This window comes from Vigna umbellata, chromosome 5 (assembly GCF_029865625.1).
Source record: "Vigna umbellata cultivar VRB3 chromosome 5, Vumbellata_1.0, whole genome shotgun sequence".
NCBI classification, from domain to species: domain Eukaryota; kingdom Viridiplantae; phylum Streptophyta; class Magnoliopsida; order Fabales; family Fabaceae; genus Vigna; species Vigna umbellata.
The window spans coordinates 67,710,053-67,735,006 of record NC_142169.1 but is presented as its reverse complement, the minus strand read 5'-3'; the positions used below and the strand labels follow the sequence as shown (position 1 = coordinate 67,735,006).

Genomic DNA, 24,954 nt, shown 5'->3' with positions numbered 1-24,954 from the left:
ATTCGACATCAGTTTAAGAAAAAAATATTTTTCATTGAAATGTCTCTCGTTCGCTTGGAGAGATTCATAAAAGAATTAATTTGATGACAATTTAAAAAGAAAAACAATTGAGGATTTATGCAAATATCAGAATATAATTTAATTAGAATTTTGATTATGAGGCTAAACAGCAGCCGGAAGTATTGTTGGCCAAAGAAACATTACAGTGATTATTTTGCCCTCATACTTAATACTTTCGATGTAGTTTAAAGTTTTTCACATAAGAATAATCATAACTATGTGACTTTATTAAACTAATCCGATTCTCTCCGTTGGTTTACTAAAACAGGTACGATAATAAATTCATAAACAATTTAAGAATAAAAGATTAATATTTTATAGAAAATAGAGAATATCAATCAATTTTAAATTGATTTTAAAAAAGAGTAAAATCGTGGTCATTTTGAGATAAAGACAGTATCTTTTTGTTGAGATGTTAAAAAGATGTTATAGAGATAATTCCATACTCTATGATATGGTTAAAATCATATAAAATGTTTAAAGAAAAGTTTTATGATTAATGATGTAGTTGTAATTATAATATATGATTGTGATTTTTAGTTGATTGGTTAAGAGCAATGATTTATTGATGTCTATTAATGGAAATTGTTGACTTCTAAGTTACCTGTTTTAAACAGTTGGCACATAGAAGTTGAGGAAGGCAGGTATTTGGTGCTCATTGGTTGGATGCTTTGCGTAACTTGTAAATAAAAATTTTAAGTTTCAAAGTGGCAAAGCTAAGTAATGAAAAAGAAAGGGAGTGCCATGCTTCTAACTAACGGCTGTTTCATGCCTGGGGAAGACGTTACCAACGAAATTTGGTTTTAGAATCTGCTTAGACAAATATATTAATTATTTCATTTTTCCCTTTAATTATTCTTTTCATTTTGACATTATTTCACTGAATTATTTTATTCTTGAAACTTGAGTGGGAAAAGGTCATATTCAACAAAAGTGGGGAATATAAAAGAGGGGGGAGTATGAAGAGAAAATAACAAGGGTGTGAGTAACAACTACTCAATTCCTCACTTGGGTTGGAATTTTTATCCGACAGAAGCTGCTTGTTTCTCTATGCACCTCCAAATGTTTCTTTCTGCATTTCCAATTTTCGAAAATAGCTCAATAAATAAGGTTACATGCATGAAACCTATATTCTAATTTGCTGAATTTAACAAATTTCGAAAAGTCTCGAATTTTGTTGAAGATTTTAACTAATTTTAAAATCCGTTTAAACTTTTAATAAATTTTGAAATTTATTAAAAAAAATATTTCAATAAATCTCAAAATTTTTTGAAGTTCTTAAAAAAAAGTCTTTTAATAAATTTTAAAATCTATTGAAACACAAAATGAAGGGTAGAGTTTTTTAAATTGTAGAGAAAAAAATTAAAAAAATATATACTTTAAATTATTTCTTTTACAAAAGGTAGTTTTGAGATTTAAAAAAAATGGAGATACAGAAAGAAATAGTTGGGGATGGAGGGAGTAATGTCCGTTCAAGTATTGAACTTCTCTAAATACAAGGCCTATGCCCTGTTCAATTTAGTAGACTTGATTCGTACCTATTGCATCAAATTAGTAGAATTTTATCTTCTTTGCAATTTGTTATTACCTAATATAAAAACTAGAGTTAAATATGTTTTTAATCCCTAAACTATCAAGCGAATTTATTTTTAGTCCCTCTTTCAAAGTAAATTAAGGTTTTTTTGAAGGAGGAGGACTAAAATGTATCTTACTTTGAAAGAGGGACTAAAAATAAATTTGCTTGATAGTTTAGAGACTAAAATCATATTTAACCCTAAAAACTAATTCAACATTATGCATTAAATCTGTTTACTTATTTTTTTTTCTTCTCCCGTGCTACTCAAATCAAATTTAGACAGATTTCAAATAATTAATATCAATTGATCTTAACTTATGTAGACATTAATAATACATACTCTCTGTATATGTGATCTTAAAGGTTATATATTTGAATTTTAATATACCATATGAAATCAGAAATCGATTCGTAAAATTTTCTATAATTTATTCCCTATTCCATCTTCAATTTCTTTTTCTTTTATTTTAACCCGCCAATAATCATGCAATGCACAAAATCAATATTACAATATATAATTATAAACTCTCCTTTATTTAATCCTTACTTTTTATTTTCAAATATATTTACAAAATAAATATTTGTACCCCTAACATATATGATATTTATTCCGTGTCCTTTCCTTTTTAAACAGTGTAAAGCCTTTTTCCAGATTATCTTTTGTGTCATGCAATCCATGCGGTATCACAAAATCTCTTCCATCCCAACTCAAATTAGTTTTCCGCCCAATTCTAAATGAACTAACAAAGCAATTTTCACTTTTAATTACACTTCAACTTTCGAACCCTTAAATCTAACAAAGAAAAAGTCTTCATGCCCACAACAAAATCGCCCACTTTTGGGTCTCTTGAAAACTAAAACTCCCCGGTTTCCTTTACAGCACGCTAACTCAAACTTCGCATTAATTCGAATAAATATATTTAGAAATCCAAGTAGCACATCAATATTTAAAAAATTATTATATTTATTTATTGCACTTGGGACAAACTTTTCCTAGTGAAAAAAAATAACACAACAAAAATTATTAAAAAATTTAAATATGAATCTAAGTCTCGTATGTCGAGTAAAAATTAAAAAATTAAACATCAAAAAATTCTATAAAATTATCATTGATGTTAAAATATGTCATAGGTATAGATTAAATTCATATTCTATTAATATTGTATTACCCCAATTATCCACTCTAAAAACAAACAATTATTACTTTTCGTTGATCATTTCTTAAAAAAACATTATCTTCTTTTTATCTCAAGTCAAAAATGTACTTTTATTGGATTCAATTTTTTTAGGACTGTTACATTTAAAAAACAAACAACTTATATTTATATTTTAATTAATTAATAAGGTTTCATTGTATCATTGGATTCTTTTTTATATGAAATCTCACATTTTTATTTGTCTTAATTAGAAATCTATTTTTAAAAATGTCATATAATTTGATCATTTAAGTTAATAATATATTAATAATATTGTTGAGAATTTTTTAAACAAAGGTTTGTTCAAATAACGTCCTTATTCAGTCAATGAAACATTCCTAAAAGTATATTTATCACTTGAAAACCAATCTTTTTGAGTTTTTTGAATTTTAAAATCTTAAATTTTACTCAATAAGAAAATTCATAGATACTATATTTGTCTAGTGACCTAACCATCATAAGCTCGTTGAATTTTTATAAATTAAGTTTCACTCAATAAATGATATACTCGTCTTAGCAAACCAAGCTCATAAGAGTCTTAAAGGTTTAAAAATAAGTCTTGACTTGATTAATAAGTAAAAGGACCTCAATTCTTTTTATTCTCAAAAATCGAATTTTCACTCAAATCATACCACGACATCGTTATTCACCATATCATATAAATTTCAACAATCACCAAATAACATAGATCAAGTGTGGTGATCACAACATTTCTACAACCATCTTCAACTACTACATAAAACTTCTAAAATTTTAAATCTAGCTTCTTTTATTTGGAATGAGTCTCTTATTACTATTATAGTCCCCGAGACTCATACTATTTTCAAATGCATAAATTCATATCCAACATCATAAAATACATTCATCATAGAAATCATACAAAATGAATATATCACAAAACAAATTAACAATAATAAAATATTATTATAAGTGGTCACTGGAGAAGAATCAAATGTTTGTCGAATCAAACTCATCAAAACGCAAGTACATATGATTAGTCACAACTTATTATATCAATCCAAGACTGCTCTATGATCAGGGATGTACCAACTCTGGTTTTTAAGATTCCTCTATCTTACCATAAAAAAATAACCTTCATGGGAAACTAAGAAATTGAATCTGGCATAGCCGGTTAAACATCTTCTTATCCTTTCAGAAAAATGCAATAGAAAAAGAAAAACAATAAATCTTCTAGGGAACTAAGAAGTTGAATCTGGCATAGCATAGCCGGTTAGATATCTTCTTATCCTTCCAGAAACATGCAATAGAAAAAGATACACTAACACATAAACATACAAAATAATTCAATACATGAATAGTAATTAGATAATTAACATAAAATTCTAGGAAAATTAGCTCCCCTTACCTCTATTCCAAACTTAATCTCCTGCTTATAAATTGTTCCCAAAAACTTTCAAAATTTCACCTTTGCAACTAGAATTTCTTCCAACTCTTTCTTCTCTCATAATTTCTCAATTTTTCGTGCAATTTCAGCCTTCTCCCTTGCTTGCTATTTATAAGCTAAGATTTGACACTATTTAAATTTTTTTATATTTTATTAAAATAATATTTTATTAAAAAATATATTTTGACTTCCATCACCACTGAAAGTTTTTTTCTCCTCGTTCCACTTCTGAAAGGGGTTTTGTCCCTTTAATTATATATATATATATATATATATATATATATATATATATATATATATATATATATATAACCTTCTAAAAATTTTCAAAGTTTTGAATTCCTTATTCTAAAATTACTATAATCCTTTATTCTAAATTTTTAATTTTTTTATCATAATTTTCTTATTAATTATATTTTCTACCTTTAAAAATTATTACTACTAACAAAGAAAAATTGATACTATTTATTAAAATAAATAAATTATGGACTTTACAATTTTAAACTCTTTTGAGTCACATGTTACCACTTTATAGCGTATACATGCAAAACTTCTAAAAATAACTTTATAAAAAATAAAAGATGAATTTAATAATGAAAATTTTGATCCAACATAAATATTGTATTTTATGTTAAAAATTTTATGATAAACTTTGATGTAAAAAAAATGAGTAGATTGATTAGAATTTTAGAAAAAATAAAAGATGAAGTTAATAATGAAAATTTTGATCCAACATAAATATTGTATTTTATGTTAAAAATTTTATGATAAACTTTGATGTAAAAAATAAATGAGTAGATTGATTAGAATTTTAGAAAAAATGTAGAGAAAGATAAAAATAATAGTTTCTGAAAGATAGTTTGTCTTTGTAAAATAAATCTCAACTAATTGATTTTTCAATTTATAAAACTTACATTTTAATAATAAAATATTTAAACTTCATTTATAAAAGATCATTATTGCTGTTAATTATTTTCTAAAATCCTTCCATGTTTAATGAAAATAATAAATTTTCTATTATAAGTTAGAAAAAGTCAATAAACAAACAAGATATAAAAAAAGTTATTGTCTATTTTAAATAAATTTCAATTCATTAAGAATATGATACTAACGTTTTCTACAATAAAATAATCCATCACAAAAATAAACATCCATTATATTATTTTTGGAAAAATAGTATGAGCCCTTTTAGAGGAAAAATAACCAAAAAAAATTGTATGGTTTAAAATTAAACTATGCACAAATCAAGTTATAAAAATTAATTTTATTAATTTCTTTAAAATTTGATTTGTAATTCATATATAAGTTAGTTTTGATTCATACAAAAATAATTTACGTTTCCTTTTCTTCTGAAACTAGTTTGTTTGAGGTGTAGGGTCATGGTGAATTATTGGGTCATCGACGTGTCATTTCAAATCAAAATTTTGTTCAGTAAAAAAAATTCCTTTACATCTAAACTCTTCAAATAATACACGTAAAAGATACTATAATGTGAAAATTAAATAAAGTTAAAAAAAAATAATAATAAATACTGTAATTAATGTATAACTTAAAACTGACCTAAATATCGCCGAAACATTAATTAATTTACTTTGATGATATTCAAACTCTTGGATATGATAAACCACCATTCAGTATCTTAGATAATTGTCCGACTCAGTTAATCATCGAGACTCGAAATTTGTGACTGATAAGATGGATCACCGTTCTGATTGAAGTTTACTGAATAGTGAGTGCATATCTGATTATTATGTATATAAATTATAATGGCGTGTCTTAATTCATAATAGCATGTATTTGGGAGAAGGAAAGTAAGGTATTAAGAAATAGTAAGATTAGTGAGAAGAAAAAAGAGAGTAAATAAAGGTTATTTTGATGTGTGAAGCAGTTAAGGCAAAGTGAAGAAGAGGCCCCAGTAGAAGGGAAGTCCGTTGATGATCGTAAATGGAGACCCACTTTATTACAATTTTGCCTCTTTTGCAGGAATCTCTTCCTTCTCTACCCGGACCTTCACTTGTTTCTTTCTCTGTCTCCCTCCCACTCCCAGACAGACATTCGGACAGCGACATCTTTCTTAGTTTTAGCTTTCACTTCCAATGACATTGCAAACCAGACAACCCTAATCCAAAATCAAATCCTACCTATTCCCATTCTTATTCCTGTTCCTTTTCCACCTCAATGGTAGCTGGCAAGGTCAAGCTCTCAATGGCTTTCCCCAAGTCCCCTGCGCCCCCCACTCCTCCCCACTCCTCCGCCACTAAATCCTCCCTCACGCGCTCCTTCGCCACTTACTTCTCACGCTCCTCCGCTCAGGTTCAGCCCCGCCCCTCCGACGTCCTCGACCTCCTCCGCCTCGTCGAGGACCTCCGCGAGAGAGAGTCTCGCCTCAAAACAGAGCTTCTCGAACACAAGCTCCTCAAAGAAACCGTTGCCATCGTTCCCCTTCTCGAAAACCAGATTTCCGCCAGGGACGCACAAATAGAAAGTAACAACAACAAAATGGAACAAGTGGAGGCAGACAACCGGAGGCTCAGGAACGAGCTCCAAGAACTCAAGCTCCGAATGGAAGAAGAGAAAATAGAGAACCTGAAAAAAACTAAAGCGTTGGAGGATGAGATTGCAGAGCTGAAGAAAACGGCGTCGGATCATGTCTGCAAGGCATTGGTAAATGAAGTGCATTCTTCGATGGAAAACGACGAGCATTCTTCGGTGAGGCTTCAAGCGCCTTTGGAGGTGCCAGCGAGGTCCACTTTGATCAAGAGTTTGAAGAAAACGACGTCGGATCATAGAAGTGTGAACCACAAGCAGTTTGAAGCAACTGTTCAAGATTTTAAACCAGAAATGGCTGAAAGTGAAAGGCCGCGTCGTGACTCGGGGGAGCTCGCCGATTCTACTGAGTCCATTTTAACAAGATCACGTGCGCCTCGCGTTCCCAAACCGCCACCGAGACCATCGTTGTCTTCTTCATCAATGCGCTCGCGGTACACCGATTCTGCGGCGTCGGAGAACGGCAATGTCGAAACAGAGAAAGTGATATCACGACCTCCCCCGCCGCCTCCTCCTCCTTTCAAGGCTGCGTTGAAGGCTGCTCCGCCTCCTCCACCTCCGCCGCCGAAGGGGAGTAGGCAGGTTACGGCAAAGGTGAGGAAGGTGCCGGAAGTGGTGGAGTTCTATCATTCCTTAATGAGGAGGGAATCGCAGTCCCGGCGAGAATCACTCTCCGGCGTGGTAGAACTGCCTCCTGCGGCCAATCCACGTGACATGATCGGTGAAATCGAGAATCGTTCGTCTCACCTGCTCGCGGTAAGTGTGTTACATGTTTTTTTTGCAGAAATTACGAATGTGCCACTGGTGTCACTGTCAAATGCAAAAATGCTGACTCCCATGCTTTAATTTGAAATTGATTTATTTATTTTTAACGTAAGACAGCAATTAAATTCGAATTTGGGTGCCCACGACTTTGACAATGCCGCAAAGTAGATAGGCACTTTATGGAATCACTTTTTTAATTGTCGAACTACAAAAGGGAAAAGAAGATCCTCCATTAACTATGTCCTAGAGTTATTGCGTTTAGTTATTTGGTTAGAGCCTAATTTAATTTAGTTTAGCATTAATAAAGATGGCTTCTTGAGTGATCACCTCGGCAATATTTCCTTGTTTTTTTTTTCAGATTAAAACAGATGTCGAGACGCAAGGAGACTTTATTAGATGCTTAATCAAAGAAGTGGAGGGTGCTGCATTTACAGACATTGAAGACGTTGTGCTCTTTGTTAAATGGCTAGATGACGAGCTTTCCTATTTGGTATGTATTGTTGGATGATATTATTTCTAAACAGAATTTTTACAACAATATATTGTGCAAATTGGCATAAGAACTTCATGTGCAAATAGCATTTAGATTAAGATAGAAAAGAAGAAGACTCATTTGCTATGGTTGGTTTTTATTTTAGGTGGATGAACGAGCAGTGTTAAAGCACTTCGATTGGCCGGAGAAGAAGGCCGATGCGCTGCGCGAGGCCGCGTTTGGGTATTGTGATCTGAAGAAGATAGAATCTGAGGCTTCCTCATTTCGTGATGATCCTCGGCAGCCATGTGGTCCAGCTCTCAAAAAGATGCAGGCTCTCTTTGAAAAGTATGCGTATCCTTGACCCACATGGGAATATGATAACAACATGATCTGTAAAATGTTAATTGAACGTTCTTTTGCACACAACCTTAAATAACACTCTAATGTTGGGTTAAAAATTGGGTTATGGCAGATTAGAGCATGGAGTTTTCAATATCTCGAGAATGGGAGAGTCAGCTACAAATAGATACAAAGTCTTCCACATACCTGTACAGTGGATGCTTGACAATGGTTTTGTGAGCCAGGTAATTTTTATGATCAATTGGGAAATGACATATACTTAATTTTAACTACATCCAGTGTGGATAACCTCAGCCTATCTTCGACGTATCAGTGACCAACAGTTGTTTCGATTGATTTAGACTACTCCAAATGATTAATTTTGTAGATTTCTAAAAGAATTATCTCGGTCCTATTTGTTTAATAGCGTTCGTTACTTCTCTTTAAGTAAGCCTATTTATAAATATCAATTCGTTAAATTTCATCGTGTCGGAATAAAAGATTTCGTTGATAAAGTTAACTACTGTATGTGATGCCTAATGTAACACCAAGATGCAGCGCTGGTAGCAAAACGACAAGGCAAAGGTTGGATTCTTACTTGTTTGTCTCTGCAAATTTCTGCATGAGCACATGTGAAATCACAGATCTCTAAAATCCATCTGTTTGTCTGCTCAGTCGTTTAAACTTGAATAAAGAAAACGAGATTCCTTATTCCTGACCATTAATATCTTTGTCGCATTCAAATGGCAGTTAGATGGATCATGGATAGTACACATTTAATACGTTTTAAATTACATTAGTAAACAAAAAGGCCACATCCTTCATACATGCGAATAAACAAACATAATTAGATATGGATAGCTTCGTACTTAGGTTGCTATTTACAATTTCTAGTGTTATACAGTGAAGAATGACAAGCTAAATTCTCAAGTGTTGGTTACCTTATTCAATTTTTTTTCTTTTGCAACTTCAACTTTATGTCATGACAGATCAAGCTGGCATCTGTGAAACTAGCCATGAAGTACATGAAGAGAGTCTCTGCTGAGCTTGAGACAGTTGGTGGTGGTCCTGAAGAAGAGGAGCTCATTGTCCAAGGAGTTAGATTTGCTTTTCGAGTACATCAGGTAAATCCTACAGATATGTTTCAACGATAATACAAAACAGGTGCCTGTTCTAATACAGATAGAGCATAATGGGCCATCTGAAATGATAATGAGCTGTTGATGTTTGGCAGTTTGCTGGGGGGTTTGATGTGGAGACAATGAGAGCATTCCAAGAATTGAGAGATAAAGCGAGGTCATGCCAACTTCAATGCCATAGCCAGCAACAGAAATTTCTTTGCAGGTCTGCAACCTACTAGAGATGGAGCAAACTCAGCTTCAGAAAATAGTAGCACCGATTTTGATGTATAGATAGTGACATTTTGCTTGTGAATACCAATAGAATGGCCATCACTTTACCCAGACGCAATCATAATTCACCCATTCATTAATGAACGACTTGGATAGGGAAACCATGCAACCTCTCAATCAGTAACACCAATTGTTTCCTCTCACTCACGTTGCTGTTACCACTTCCTTAAAACTAGTGTCTTTTATATTTCTTCCCGACTCTAATACTAGTAAATTGTTTTTGTTTGCATGATTCATTCATATCCGTTGATTGAGTTAATTCAGACTATTTTTATGGCCAATAAAACCTTCTATATTAATTCAATGCAGTCATGTAATTGAACCCAATAGTTTATAAAAACAGTAATTGGTCCATCTGATTTTATATGACATTTAATAGCTTAAAACTTGTATTAAAGAATATAATTAATATTTTATATGTTACTTCCTAATATGTTTTTATTTTTCGAATTAATTATTCATTTACAAGAATTGAAAGGAATACTCTTAATGAGTTTGGATTATGGGTAGTCTAGAAACAGGAATATTTAACGTGTCGTTGGTTTTGTAAGACAACAGTTAATGCAATTTTCTTTAAAACATAAAGGAAGACAGTAGTACATAAATATTTAATAAAAAAATTGGAGCCGTGTATAGTATATTAATTAGCACCAACTTTTTTTAATTTTATGAGAACAATATGATTTTATTGATTAAGTAGTCAAATTAGTATATGAAAGATAAACAGTAGTCATATTAAGCGCTTTAATGATAAAACGAAGTATATTTGTGGATCAGCTAATCGGAATTTTTAAAAAATGAAAAGAAAATTACCAAAATTCTTTATAAATTTTTTAATTTTAAATTTCAATAATAGGAAAGCTAATATTTGGTACAAGAATAACAATTACAATAAAAAAAAATTAAAGATGATTAATTTTTCATTTACTAGAAATAAATAAAAAGAAGTGTATTATAAAATAATAGATAAAAAAGATTTATTTATATCCAACATAGAAATGATGTTACATAAAAAGTGACATATTAAAAGTATTTAATGCAGTTGTAGAATGGTACCGATAGAATGAACCCATATTTTAGTTCATATGGATTACAAATTCTGTGAGAAACTAAGAAACTTAAAATCTGACACGTTTCATACATTTTTTTATGATGAATAATGAACGGATCAACATGACCCATGAGGTATTACATCATTATCCACAGACAAACCTCTTTTATATTCAATAAATAGCTTATCCTATGAAACTTGTAAATTTCCTCTCTATTTTAAATTATTTGTATAATTTTCAAGAAACATTTTATTTCTCTCTCTATAGATGGTCTTATTGAGGTGAGAAATTTGTGTCTCAATGTTTTCTGATTACACAGGTGTCAAAATATTAATAATGTCTATTATTGTAAAGAAATCATTGAATTTTCAAAACACCAACAATTCTTCACAATAATGACTATAAATATGAACAGATGACAATATTTATGAGGATAAAATCTCTAGTACAAACAAAATGAATATGGTGCTTGAGTTTAGTTTGAGATGCTGTATACCACTCAGTTCCAGTTTATATTTTGGTACAATGAGAGATTGAAGACTGTGAACCTTTTTCCTTTGGGCCCTCAAGACTGGTAAATGTTTTTTTTTTTGGTGAAGTCCTGTCCTATCAATTGCCACTGAAATCTATGGTTACAGGCCATATTTTGAAAAGAAGGAAAATGGCACACACATTTTTATATTCATTTGATTTATAATATAAAAATAAAATAATTATAAAAAATTAAATTCTGTATTTTTTAATAAGAAAAGGAATAAAAAAATAACATTAAATGAATGTAAAAATTTATATATATTTTATTTAAAAAAAAGAAAAAAAAATATGTCAACTCTCATACAAATTATTATTAAATTAAACACTTATTAGATAAAAAAAATTATAACTTATACACATAATTTCTTTTATATAAGAACTTAACAATTTAAATGATTTGATTGTAACTTGTTACTGAAAAAGTTGGTGCATCATTAAATTTTTGTTCCATTAATATTATAATATTCATAATAAATAACAAATAAGTTAATTGAGTTAAAACTTTCTAGATATCTTTTAAATGTTTCAATATTTAACTTTAGTCCTTTTATTATGATATTTTTGGATCCATTATTAATATAAGATATTTTAGATTGTGAGTGCTAATATAATAAATGTATATGTTGATTGATGCATTTTTAATTTCAAATTTTAATTTCACTTGAGAATAAATTCTAACATGAAAAAAAGATATTTTTTTTCTTTAATTTAGGAAGGATAATTTAAGATTTAAGACTTAAAATAAGTTAAGATCACCTATAACTCCTATCCTATAACACTTTCAATTGATTAGTTAGATTTTTAAGTTTATGTTATGCAATATGAAATTTGTTATACAAATTGATGAGAAATAAAATGATTTTATAAATTTTCTTGTAAATTTTATAATTCCACTAAAGAAAGTATTATAACATATATACGAAATTCTAATAATGCAATTATGAATTTTACACATTTTATTTTGTCCTTTCACTCACTAAGCTTGGCCAGGACAAATGAGTTAAATAATTGCTTAGTTAACTTTTTTTCATCAATAAACTCGAATTACATGTTTGGATTTAGTTACAAGAACTTAAAGAATACATTTATTCTTAAACCACTATTTTTTTTTTCTTCATTTGGATAATTGAAATTCGAAATATATATTATTTTTTTTATAAAAAATCTAGTTTTGTTACATATTTTACATGTAAGACAGGGTATTTCTTGTTTGACTTGCATTTAGCATTTAACTTTATCTAGCAATCTTACATAGCGCGGAAATAATAAATCTTAAAGGGAATTTTGTTTTGATAAAGTTATTTGTAAGTATTTATAAAATAAAATAAAAACTTACATAAATTAAATTCATATTCAATTAGGATGATAAAGTGGATTAGGATTCTTGAATTGACTTGTTAACTGATAGATTGGATTGAAATATTTAACTTTATAATTAGTTTAGTTATGATTTTCTGATTTTGTCATTAATTAGTCAATTTGACAAGATAGAATGGTTTGACGCCCTTTTTTTAAAATTAAAATTTAAAATAAAATTAATTTAAAAATAATAATTTTATATTATATATTCTTTTTAAGATTACAAATATATAATAATATTACAGCTTAAATCATCAATATTTATAAATTAAATTTTAATTACTAATTATAATGAATTAAATTTTAATAATTAATTATAATGAAGTAATTCAACATATAAATATAATAATTATTTTAATTTATGTAATTAGAAACATTAATTAATCAATAAAAACTTAAATATTATTAAATATGTTCTTAACATTTATATAAACTACAGCGAGTAGATACTTATTTGTTAGCTCATGAGTAAAGATATCATGGCATGAATTTAGCAATCAGGATTTCATGTCCTAATTATGCTGTCTCTATCGCAGAGAGAAATTATGATTACTTACTCTTCCCGATTATTGTTAAACTCACTTTTTGTTGAAACAGAAATAGCAATAATGATGCCATAAGAAGTCCTTTTGCATATTGATTGCCATAACTTTTCTCAGAACTCAACTGCTGAGATAATCGGTTGTTAAAATGCCCAGTCACTGCTGAGATAATAGGTTGTTAATATTAAGTATCAGAAAAGCACAAAAAAACCACTAGATTCTGTGTAAAGAAAAAGACCAAAGGTAAATGCAAAAAGGCCCTCTGTCTTGGAAGGAAGGAAATAGTTTCTAGTTACAAACTTGTAGCTTCCACAAGTATGTATCAATCATTGACAGAGTTGAACATCATTCTGTGATTCAATAAAATTATATTACACCCTTGTAAAGAAAATACTTATCTAGGTATGCAACACTTTGATCCCTGACTTATTTGTTTAGTAAATTATTCTTCAAGAATCCTATACTTTTGTTTTACAATTGATTTTTACCCCTCTGACAGTATCTATCCCCCAAACAATCAAGTAAATCTCTTACACTAGCTGAATATATAACCAAGGGATGAAGAAAAGGATCAATAATTTGTGTGGAGTTTCACCTTCATGAGGTGAGAGCTGCATATAGGAGCTGGTTCCAAGTGTCAGGTAATCCTGGTAAGCACCAGTGGCTGCAGTCATTGCCTGCATGATCCCCACTATAAGCAGAAGGGTGAGCATCTTTCCTTAATTGTGAAAGCAGTGTGATATCAAGCAGATAAACTGGAGTATTCATCTTCTTTAATACACTGTTCAATACGCTAGTTGCTGGAGGTAGACCTGCTGGATATGTTGATCCAGACAGTGGTTGAATTTCTCCACTACAGCTTCTCTTTGGTTGGTTCCAATCCTTCCCTCTGTTATAGTTACAAAGATATCGCAAAATACTTGTTCAGCACTTCAATACTGCACTTGCACATATCAAATGCTTCTAATGTTCTAATCCAATTTTTTCTAATTCCTCCTCTGTTGCTTTCTGATAGTCACGAAGAGTATTCATTTCATGCAGTTTATATTTATGGTCTACATTTAAATCCCTTTCCTTGTATACATTAACATAGTAATGATTTTCATTTTTTCAAACTACAAAACGAATTTGATTGAAAATGAGCGAAGGGGTTACTTACTGATAATGAGTTGGAGAGATGCCTTGAAAGAAGACTTTAGTTTTGGTGGTATCAACATTCTGATCAACCCATTTAGCCCAAGTGCTTAATCCTTTATTGTATGCCTCCAAACGGTCCATGTTCTTAACCAGATTGGGTCCATCTCTGATATAATCCCATCTGAATATGAAAATCACCAACAACCGTTAGGTCAGACCCAAAAACAAAAAGGGGCAGAGAGAGAATGAGGTTATACAATACAATCAAATGGACCCTCCCATGTTAACTTTTAATGTAACAAGGTTATGTTGAAATTTTGTATCCTCTTTCACCTAATAATATGCATTAAATATTTTGCATAAACGCATAATACCCCTGAGATCTTCCAGTGTGGATCCACCAATGCCAGGAGTTGAAAATCAACATGTCCATGCCTTTCCACGCATTTCCAGCAACAATGGAGTTCAATGTAAGGACTCGCCCAACATTTTCTCGAATTATGTCTACCAAATATGGGGTGCGGTATAGCTGTATAGTTACTCCATAGTCCTGCACAAACTCACCAAACCACTAATCATTATCTATCCACTTTCCATGGCTCAGATTCAATTCCAATTACATCAAACCCACATTCACATGTATGAGATATTTCACAAACCACACAATAAAGTGCAAAACAACCACGACTCACACTCACTACAGACATTCATGCCTATCCAATTCTAATAAAAGTCAACTCATATTCATATATTATTTTTATATCATATCTATCTTATTCTACCATGCTTCATCTCTAATTTTCTTTCAATCATAAGCACAGTATAAAAGTGATTAAAGTACTTTACCATAACATCGTTTTCAAAAGGGGAAGCATGAATTGGCATACAAAAGATCACGTGAAAAATAATAACTGTCAACAAACATGCTCTGTTCTGTCAACGTCACTTTCTCAATATAATATAATACCATCTTTTTATAAGTATTAATAGCTATAATTATTAAATATATCAGTAATGAATAAAAACAATAAATTTTCAGCACAGTTAACGGGAAAGAGATATAATAACAAAAGGTTTGAAATTATTATTATGAAAAAAAAATCTAAAGTTGAGGGAATATGTTGCTGCGTATATTTATTGAAATTATTATCTTAAACATTGGAAAACGGTGATTATTCAAACTTAAGATTTGTCAACTTGTTAGTAATCACGTGAATAGTTCTTAGAATAAAACACTTCATTTGATTAATCGATCTAACCTGAATGCACTAAGGAATTGCTACCTACTGATTGAGATATGAAATTTATCCGAGTTTTATAATATTATGGATTTTGTAGCTTAACAATATTAGCATGCGATATAGATCGTTTTCAAACAGAAGAGGCTAGCCAACTTGTGTCATGTTCTATGATTGATACCAAGCAAAATAAGATAATGAACAAAATAATTGCGAGGAGCCTCCAAGTTGTAATCACAGGTTGGCATGCCCAGCCTGTCATATATATACCATAACTAAACTCTACAATTTCGTGTCAAACTCAGACCCTTCTCTATTAAGTAGAATTTAGGCTTCCCTGCAACGTGAATTACTATGTGCTGTTTTTCTTCCACTTTTTCTTTAGGGATCACTGCTGCTTTTATTTCTATTCTTTATTTTGAATATTTGATTGCCCTGGCCCAGCAAAAGGAATCTTCTCCTGTCCAAGGAACTATTCAAAGGTATATCATTAAAGCGTTGGTTCATCATTTCTGTTTAACTTTGTGGGCAATGGGTTTTGTATATTTAAATCCATGTAGTTCAACCTTCTACCCATCAACTTTTTAAAAATAAAACACAAAAAAAGAAAAGAAAATGAAAATTCAATCCAGCCTCTCCATTCCTACCTCTTCTCTGTATCTTTATTTTAAAAGTGACAAGTATGATAGAGAGGTGCAAGAGGTTGATTTTGATGTATGGTTAGCTTTTTCTAAATATATCATATTGGTATGGAGATTGAGTATTTTGCAAGCTCAAAATCTATGTTCCTTTAGTGTACCAAAATAAGAAACTCTCTTTTTTTTTTCTAGCTTTATGTCAAAATCTAGCTTGAATTCTGTAAACAAACTATAAATATAATAACCGGGGTAGGAGAAAACTCAGGAAATTAATGATGGAAGAACCAACACGGCATAAACTATGAAAGAAAGAAGTCACATGATGCGATAGAGAAACAAACAAGGAGATTAAAAATGAAGAAAAGGAGGGAGGATCGTATAGAGTGACGCCTGGTGATTGACAAAAAACCAGAAATGAGACAAAGTTATAAAAAGAAAAGTAAACACAAAAGCTAACCTGGAAGGTTACAGTAGACAGTGATTCTTTCCTCAAAAAGCTGCTCTTGGTATTTGGCACCGACGAGTGAATCATACAGGATAGCGATTCCCACATGTTGAGACTCAGCGAGTCACCCACAAACATTATCTTCTTACCCTTCCACCTGTTCAGGAAATCCTTACCATCGAACCTACACCAGAAAAATTGCAGTAAATGTCATTTATCAAACGCTTTCCACAAGAGCTTTTCTAGTTTGTCTCCTTTTAGTTCGGCAGAAGAAAATAATACAGGGGCAAAAAAATTTTTAAGTAGGCTGATTCACAATATGAAATTGTACAAGGGCAAAAGTTAAGACGTGTTTCTTAATTGTGCTATTCAATATGAAAACTGGAAACAAAAATGGTTGGTCCCTTCTACGGAATCAAATTTAAGACTTTTTGCCACATTTATCAAACAACTTCCAAAATTAACTCGGTTGGTGTATGTTTGGTAAAAGGTGGGTTGACAGTTGTTTTCTGAAGCAACAATTGCTGTTTTAACGATAATTTTTCTATAGTGTTATTCTATTTGTAAATCCAAACACGCTGCTAAACTATTTCACGTTATTCTTGTGGAGAAACGGAGACACAAGATATGAAAGCTGTATTTCAATGTTGTCAGTACTAACTATACTACTCAAATATGTTCTCTTATTGAACAAAACTTGAATGCAACTGTTTAGACATCATGTACTTAAAAAAAAAAAACAAGAGTTTATGGCAACCTATGCCACCTATAATAGAGTTTTAATACTAATCGAAAATAGTACTAAGAAATAATTAAGATATTACATTGAAAGTTTTTTTCTTTTTTGTTTTTTTTCCATAAATATTGAATCCGGGAATAAAGCTAACACTTGGATTGAGAATGTTGACACTACCTGGGTAAGGCACATGAATCGGGTTTCCAAGCATATTTGAGGTACTGCTTGTCAGGTCTTCCATACTTTAGGCAATCAAACTCAGGATCAATGAAGGGGCAGGTTGAAGAGTCGTAGAGAGGATAAGAAGGGTCAACCACCCAACTTCCCGTGAAAAAATTGCACCCATTTGCTATTACTGTCTTTTTCCCTCCCAAGCCACTCACATTGTGGAATTTTGCAGCTCTTGCTTGGTGCAGGGACAAGAGGCAGCAGAACAGGGTGAGGAAGCTCAGAGTAGAGACCCTGAAACCCATACAAGAATGAATAGACTAAAAGCTGAGAAAGATAAAGAAAATGTGAATGAAACTTTGTGTGTGCTTATGGGTCATATATAGGACGGAGAAACTCAACAAAAAGAAGTGCTTGGTGGGTTCCCATGGTGGGTGCTGTAGGACACTGATTTTCTCTCTCTTACAAGGAGGGATCTTGGATGGATTTTGTCTATGCTGTGTGCGGTCGTTATGGGATTCGAAAAAGAAAATGTTTTGTTTTTAAGGGAAAAATCAAATGTTACTTACCATTTAGCTTGGGAACTGAAATGTTGTGTCCATTTCATTCCATTGGCACAGTAGTGTAAATGTCCAGGGCCAAAAGGAATCTCCTTCGATAAATTAGAAAACAACTGCTATTACTTCCTCAGTATATTAATCCTAAATCTAGAAAAAACAATTACGTTATGCTGTGTTTTTGTCTTTTTAGATTTTACCTTTTTAAGGATTTTTCTTCTACATTTAAAAACTTAGCACCAACTAAAATACATTCATGTTTAATAGATTGACTAACTTGTTCTATGCTTATTCAATATTATATTTCAGATTTTTTCACTGAAATAGACAAAATGATTTTAAATTTACCTATTTAGACAAAAAAAATTATGGAAATAGACAAGTTGTGGAAATTCCTATTTTAAATGAAGAAGTTGTATCCATTCAGTCTAACATATAAAAAAAAAGTAATTTAGTTGACGTGGTATACCCCTTACATCTTCACTTTTTTAATAATTAATTAATCTAAATTATATGTACTTAATATAAATTAATAAAAATATAATTTAAATAACAATTTTAATAAATATGGTCTAAATTTAATTAATTGACAAAATTATAAAACAAAATCAATTTAATTACAAACATAATTAATACTATCAAATATATATAATTCATTATATTTAAAAACATAAATTAATAATTGAAATGATTTAGATTAATTAAAAACATAAATTATTAATTAAAAACATAAATTATTAAACAAATACATAAATTATTAATTAAAAACATAAATTATTAATCAAAAACATAAATTATTAATTAAAAACATAAATTATTAATTAAGCACATAAATTATTAGTTAAAAACATAAATTATTAATTAAAAAACATAAATTATTAATTAAAAAACATAAATTATTAATTAAAAACATAAATTATTAATTAAAAACATAAACTATTAATCAAAAACATAAATTATTAATTAAAAACATAAATTATTAATCCAAAACATAAATTATTAATTAAAAACCTAAATTATTAATTAAAGACATAAATTATTAATTAAAAAATTAATTAATCTAAATGATTTTTAATTAATAATTTAAGTTTTAATTAACAATTTAAGTTTTAATTAATAATTTATGTTTTTAATTAATAATTTATGTTTTAATTAATAATTTATGTTTTAATTAAAAATTTATGTTTTAATTAAAAATTTAATTGATCTAAATTATTTTTAATTAATAATTTATATTTTTAAATATAATGAATTATATATATTTGATAATATTAATTATGTTTGTAATTAAATTTTCTTTTTTGTAATTTTGTCAATTAATTAATTTTAGATAATATTATTAAAATTATGTTATTTAAATTATATTTTCATTAATTTATATTAAGTAGATATAATTTAGGTTAATTAAATTTAAAAAAAAGTAAAGATGTAAAGAGGTAAACGAGTTCAACTATATAATTTAATTAATCTAAATTACTTTTATTTATATATTAGATTAAAGTCGTGTAGATACACAACTTCGTCATTTAAAGTTTTCTGAGTCTCTCACGATTTGTTTATTTTTCTAAATAATTGTCTAAATACGTAAATTCAAAATCACTTGCCTGTTTCGATGAAAAAACCTATATTTAAATATGTACACGTTCTTTGATAATTCTAATTTTGTTATTCTATGGTTACTTTTTTTTCCTAAACTTGTGATAAAATACTAATTAAAAGTGAATAAATTCTTAAAATATAATGAAAAATACATTTTAATAGTTTAATAACTCGTGTTTAATATTTAATATATACATGTGTATATGTGAAAAAATGTAAATATTGGCATGTGCTAAAAAATTATTCTTAATCATTAAATATTTTATATTATTTTTCCTAGTAAACATATTTTTAAAATATAGTCTAAATAAATATAATTACCTTTGTATATAATTTATTTATGGCGTTCATATACATTCTTTATATGAATTGAAAGATTAGCAAAATATTAAGATATTTCTATTATTGAATCATATATATGTTAATGTATATACTAAAATCATCACTACAAAGAATTTATCTTTAAAATTTTTTTAACATTATCACTGTACAAGTCCACAATCGTATCATCACCTTAATTAATAATAAACAATATTATAAAAATATATTAGGTTCATCATAGATCCAACATACAAACTGTTATTTAGATGTAGAGCTTAATGTCAAACTCTTCACAAAGAGTAGCACTCAACAATATGTTGGCGTTCTTCTAATAAAAATTTGTGCCCAAAGATATTATATAGCACTCAGTGTCGTGAAGCTAAAATGTTTTAGACTTGTTATACAAATATGGCGCTCAACAGCATCTTGACGTTGATCAACATTAAACCATTCACAAAAGGTGGTGTTCAACGGTACAGTCTGTCACTCAGCGCACTGGAGCTAAAAATGTTCCTAGACCTACAACTCAAGCTAATGTCCAACGCCACTCTAATACACTCAACATCGTCTTAGTTGACAACAAATGCATTTTGTGATTTTAAGTGAACTTTCACCATATCAATTGCTCAAATTAATACTATTTTCTCGGTGCATTGGTTCAAAACAATTTTAAACATGAAAACTTGTATGAATTTACGCTCTTGCTTTATTTTTAAATTCTCTTAGTCTCACAAAATCAAGCACAAACAAACAAAAATCATGAACCAATCATTCAAACCATACAAATTAAATCATTCATACACAAATCAAATTTATTAAAAACAGTTAAAGTTCATTCTCAACATAAAAATCAACCATCAACATGCATTCATCAATTTATCAAACTCATGCACACCAAAAAGAAGTTTTCCTTACTTGACTTAAGACCTTACACGACCTTAACCAATAACTTCAAAGATATTTTATCTACACATATAATCATCATAAGAACGACATACCGTTATGATTACTAATCAACAAATACTTCTATAGATGACTAAAATAATGCATGCAAGTGGAAAAAAAAAACTCATATATAACAGATAAACCAAAAGACCCAAAAAAAAGAAGATTAAAATCCAATTTATTCGAATGAATAAATTGACCAATCTAGATTAAAAAACTTATCACAAAGATCAATCTTATAATCTCAATTCTTCAATCACATCACACTAATAGAAAAAAAAAATTACTATAAATAAAATAAAATAATATATTTTAGAATAACATAACTAATTAACAAAACCACTTATATTAAAATATTTTAACATTAAAATAATTGAATCTTATTATTTTTAAACTAACTCTCACTTTTAAAATACATTTTTTCATAAACTAAAAAAAGTATTCAACTTTTTAAAAATTTAAAATAAATAATTAATATTAAATAAAATAATAAATTCGTGATCTAAAACCACATGGCGACTCCTGTCATTAAAATAATGGGTCTTTATCAATATTACTAAGGACAATTTGTGTTGACGAATATTAGAAACAATTTTAGTACTGTGAAAATCTTGGGCTGCTAAACAAATCTATCTTAAATAATAATAGTAATAATTAAGGATATTTACCTATAAGCTTCATTTAAGTTGAGAGGGATGGGAAACAAACACCAAACTGAATTGAATTAAATTATGAAAGAATATTCAACAATAAATATAAATTGTCGAAACTAAATGATAAAATAATTTTGGTGAACCTAATTTGGAATGGAACTAAATTATTTTTTAAGTTTCACGGAGTATTTTGAATTGTTTTAAATCTAAATAATTTATACGTTGTTCTAACATTATATTTTATAAATAATATTAAAAAATTATAAAACGTAATTTTTTTTGTAATATATAAAATATCGGATTTAATGATTTAATTCATTTATTCAATCAAAATATACACTCGTTAATTACGATATTATATAATAATAAATCATTAAATTTCGAATGAATTTGGATATTATATAATATGATAATCAGTCTACCAAATTCTAAAGTGTTTTTTTTTTACAAATATGGAATGCTTTTAATACCTATGACAAATTTTATTTACTATCGCGCTTTTATAATCATTTAAAGTAAATATGTATCATTATAGTAATGAAAATAAAACTTTATCTTACTTGGTATTGAAAATAATGATATGTAGGTTAATGCGCTGATGCTTTATATTTGTTATCTATTTTGTGATAGTATTGGTATTCTCCTTTTTTCTGCATATTAAAAGTTTTATGTTATTTAAAAGTTGAATTAAGAACCGTTTATATTTTCTTCCTTTAAATTTTTGTGTTTGTTTCTAAAAGGTCGAATTAACTGAAAAATAGAATTTATTTTATAATTTTAATTCATATTATATATATATATATATATATATATATATAAGAAACTTTTTTATAACATTTTACTTTTATAAATTAATAGTAAATTAAACTGTACAAAACTTATCATTTGGCTAATAAAATGTTTTTTATCTCAAAACTCTCTCTAGAAAGGAACGTTACATGTTTCTAATTTGTCTAATAATTTTTTGAAAATTTGGTTTGTCTATTAATTACCTTTAAATAGAATATTTTGAAAACTTTAGGATGTTTTTATCAAGTTTTTTTTTATGAAAACACCATCAACTTCCAAATGTTTCATGTGATCATATTGATAAAAATTGTAATATCACGTACACTTTTATTATCACAATGTAATTGAATGTCATGTTTATATATACATTTTTAGTTTGTAGTTTAATGCATAAACCTTTGTCGAGTTTGAAGACAAAATTATCTCCTACAGATGTGAAGTGTCCATTGATCTTATATAATTAAGAACACTTGCCTATTTTGTTTCAATATAATTCATCTGATCATTGTAGTTGGAATTCTTCTTCAACAAAACTATTTTTTCATGAGTAATTTTTTTATACATTAGAATTTGTATGTATTTTTCGTATGAATTGTGCATGAACTAACTATTCACACTATGAACATAAGTTAAATTTGGTTTGGGGCGAAAGAGATGCATCAACTTTCCTATAAATCTTTGATAACTCTCCCTCTTAATTAGATTTTGATCTTTCTTCATGCATAACCTCAACTCTCCTTCAATGAGAGAATTTGTTAGTTTACACGTCATCTCATCTTAATTTATTTCAATAATCTAATACTTGATGAGAGAAAAAAATATTTGATTTTGATATTGAGATCTCAATTCCAAAAATTTCTTTGTCTAGTACTCTTTTAATGTCTTATATTCATCTAAATCATCTCTTAGTAATTATCTTGTTCTCAACATAAATAATAAAAATTGTAATATTTCATGTTTGATGAATTTGACAATCATGTGAAATTACTTTAATTTACAATAACTTATTCAATTCCACACTATTTTTATTTGTTTTCTACACATGTCAATATCTTTAATTATAGTTTTAAATTTTATATTATTATATATTATTTTCATACTTATGCTATTTTTATCAATTTAATTCTTTAAAAATTTTAAATCAAATTTAAAATAAGTAAAATAAAATAATATATTTTAAGTTGAAAGAATGGTCGTTAGTACTAGTATAATATAAAAATTGATAATATATTTTTTTTAATATGATGTGAATATTGTGAAATAAAAGTATTGTAATTAGTTGTAGATTAAAATAAACAATGCAATAAAAAATATTATGATTTATCACAATAAAAAAGTTGACGTAAAAAAAATGTAAAAATAAAATAAATTTTTTACCATAAATGAAAAAAAAACAGTAAACTCATAGTCATATATAAATAGATTAATAGTATTAAATTTATTAGATATTCACACTAACTAATTAAAATGTATAGAAGCTAAATTATTTTTCAGAAAGGGGATACTGAATTTGAGTATTTAAAATAAGTTTTCATATAATATTTGATTCATCAAATTGTTAGAATGAAAATATAGTAATTATTGATTTAGGTATGATTCAACTCGTTTGATAACTTCCATTATACAAACTTCATGGTCATCAAATTGTCAATATGAAATTCTCAGTTATTTGGTCACGATTTCATTAGTATAATAATGGTCTTGTAAGAGTACACAAATTCATTTAAAATGTTTAAGGATAATGTTTAAATTAAAGTTGCTCAACAAATGAATAATTTTTTTTAATTAAATTTATCCATTACATTATAATTATAATAAGAAAATTACTCCAATAAAATAAAAGGGCAGGTCATACAGAGATGTCTATTCAAACATTTATAAAAGAAAAAGACGTCCATGCAATGCAAAAGATATTATACGCAACTATTATTATGTTTCTTTTCTTTAATTTTCTTTGTTCGAAATTTTAGTTATTCATAATTGATTAAAGAATGATCATTCCATGCTTAATTGTATGATAGAGGATGCTGAGATGACAAGAATAAACAATCAATATTATACTACTAGATTGTTGATGTTTCACACAATTATTATTTTAAAGGATTTAATTAATCATATAGATAAATGTTTAACGTGGTGAAAACCGATAAACATCTCTAATATTTAATAAAGTGTTAATAGTTAAACAGGAATATATATTAATAATTTTTTAATAATAAATTATATATCATTATTTTTTTAGAATATATATTTAAAATGGATCAATCAAGAGCTATAACACAGTGTATAAATATTATTAAAAAATTGTTAAAAAACTTTTTCTAATCAATGATACATAAGAAGATGTAAAATAATGAATATCATAGTAAAGTTTGTGCATAGAATCATATAATGAATATATTATATCTGAATTTATGTAATTTTGTATTTGCAATTGTGTGATTTGAAGTTTGACTAAAAAATGTA

The 24,954-nt window shown here is 28.3% G+C and overlaps 2 protein-coding genes across 2 annotated transcripts; one reads left to right on the top strand and one right to left on the bottom strand.

Annotated features, from left to right (window-relative positions):
* The first annotated feature begins 6,109 nt into the window (after nt 1-6,109).
* Nucleotides 6,110-10,043, top strand: LOC124841022 (protein INCREASED PETAL GROWTH ANISOTROPY 1-like). The gene is made up of 6 exons (XM_047317188.2): nt 6,110-7,540; nt 7,908-8,039; nt 8,188-8,369; nt 8,497-8,608; nt 9,353-9,487; nt 9,598-10,043. The coding sequence occupies exons 1-6, from the start codon at nt 6,416-6,418 to the stop codon at nt 9,721-9,723; spliced, it is 1,812 nt and encodes a 603-aa protein (XP_047173144.2). The 5' UTR covers nt 6,110-6,415; the 3' UTR covers nt 9,724-10,043.
* A 3,437-nt stretch (nt 10,044-13,480) lies between these two features.
* Nucleotides 13,481-18,113, bottom strand: LOC124841004 (protein trichome birefringence-like 38). Its single transcript, XM_047317167.2, has 5 exons — nt 17,634-18,113; nt 16,733-16,904; nt 14,774-14,949; nt 14,422-14,580; nt 13,481-14,151 (listed from the first exon to the last, which is right to left on the bottom strand). Exons 1-5 carry the CDS (start codon nt 17,927-17,929, stop codon nt 13,860-13,862), a joined length of 1,095 nt encoding a protein of 364 aa, XP_047173123.1. The 5' UTR covers nt 17,930-18,113; the 3' UTR covers nt 13,481-13,859.
* Between the last annotated feature and the right edge of the window lie 6,841 nt (nt 18,114-24,954).

Bases quoted from the DNA above. Each gene is read 5' to 3' on its own strand.
- LOC124841004 (XM_047317167.2), bottom strand. From the start codon at position 17,929: ATGGGTTTCAGGGTCTCTACTCTGAGCTTCCTCACCCTGTTCTGCTGC. The intron at 16,905-17,633 runs GTAGTGTCAACA...TTTCTGGTGTAG, and splicing joins GATTCATGTGCCTTACCCAG to GTTCGATGGTAAGGATTTCC. The intron at 14,950-16,732 runs GTTAGCTTTTGT...GAGTTTGTGCAG, and splicing joins TGTCTACTGTAACCTTCCAG to GACTATGGAGTAACTATACA.
- LOC124841022 (XM_047317188.2), top strand. From the start codon at position 6,416: ATGGTAGCTGGCAAGGTCAAGCTCTCAATGGCTTTCCCCAAGTCCCCT. The intron at 8,040-8,187 runs GTATGTATTGTT...TTTTTATTTTAG, and splicing joins ATGACGAGCTTTCCTATTTG to GTGGATGAACGAGCAGTGTT. The intron at 8,609-9,352 runs GTAATTTTTATG...ATGTCATGACAG, and splicing joins ACAATGGTTTTGTGAGCCAG to ATCAAGCTGGCATCTGTGAA.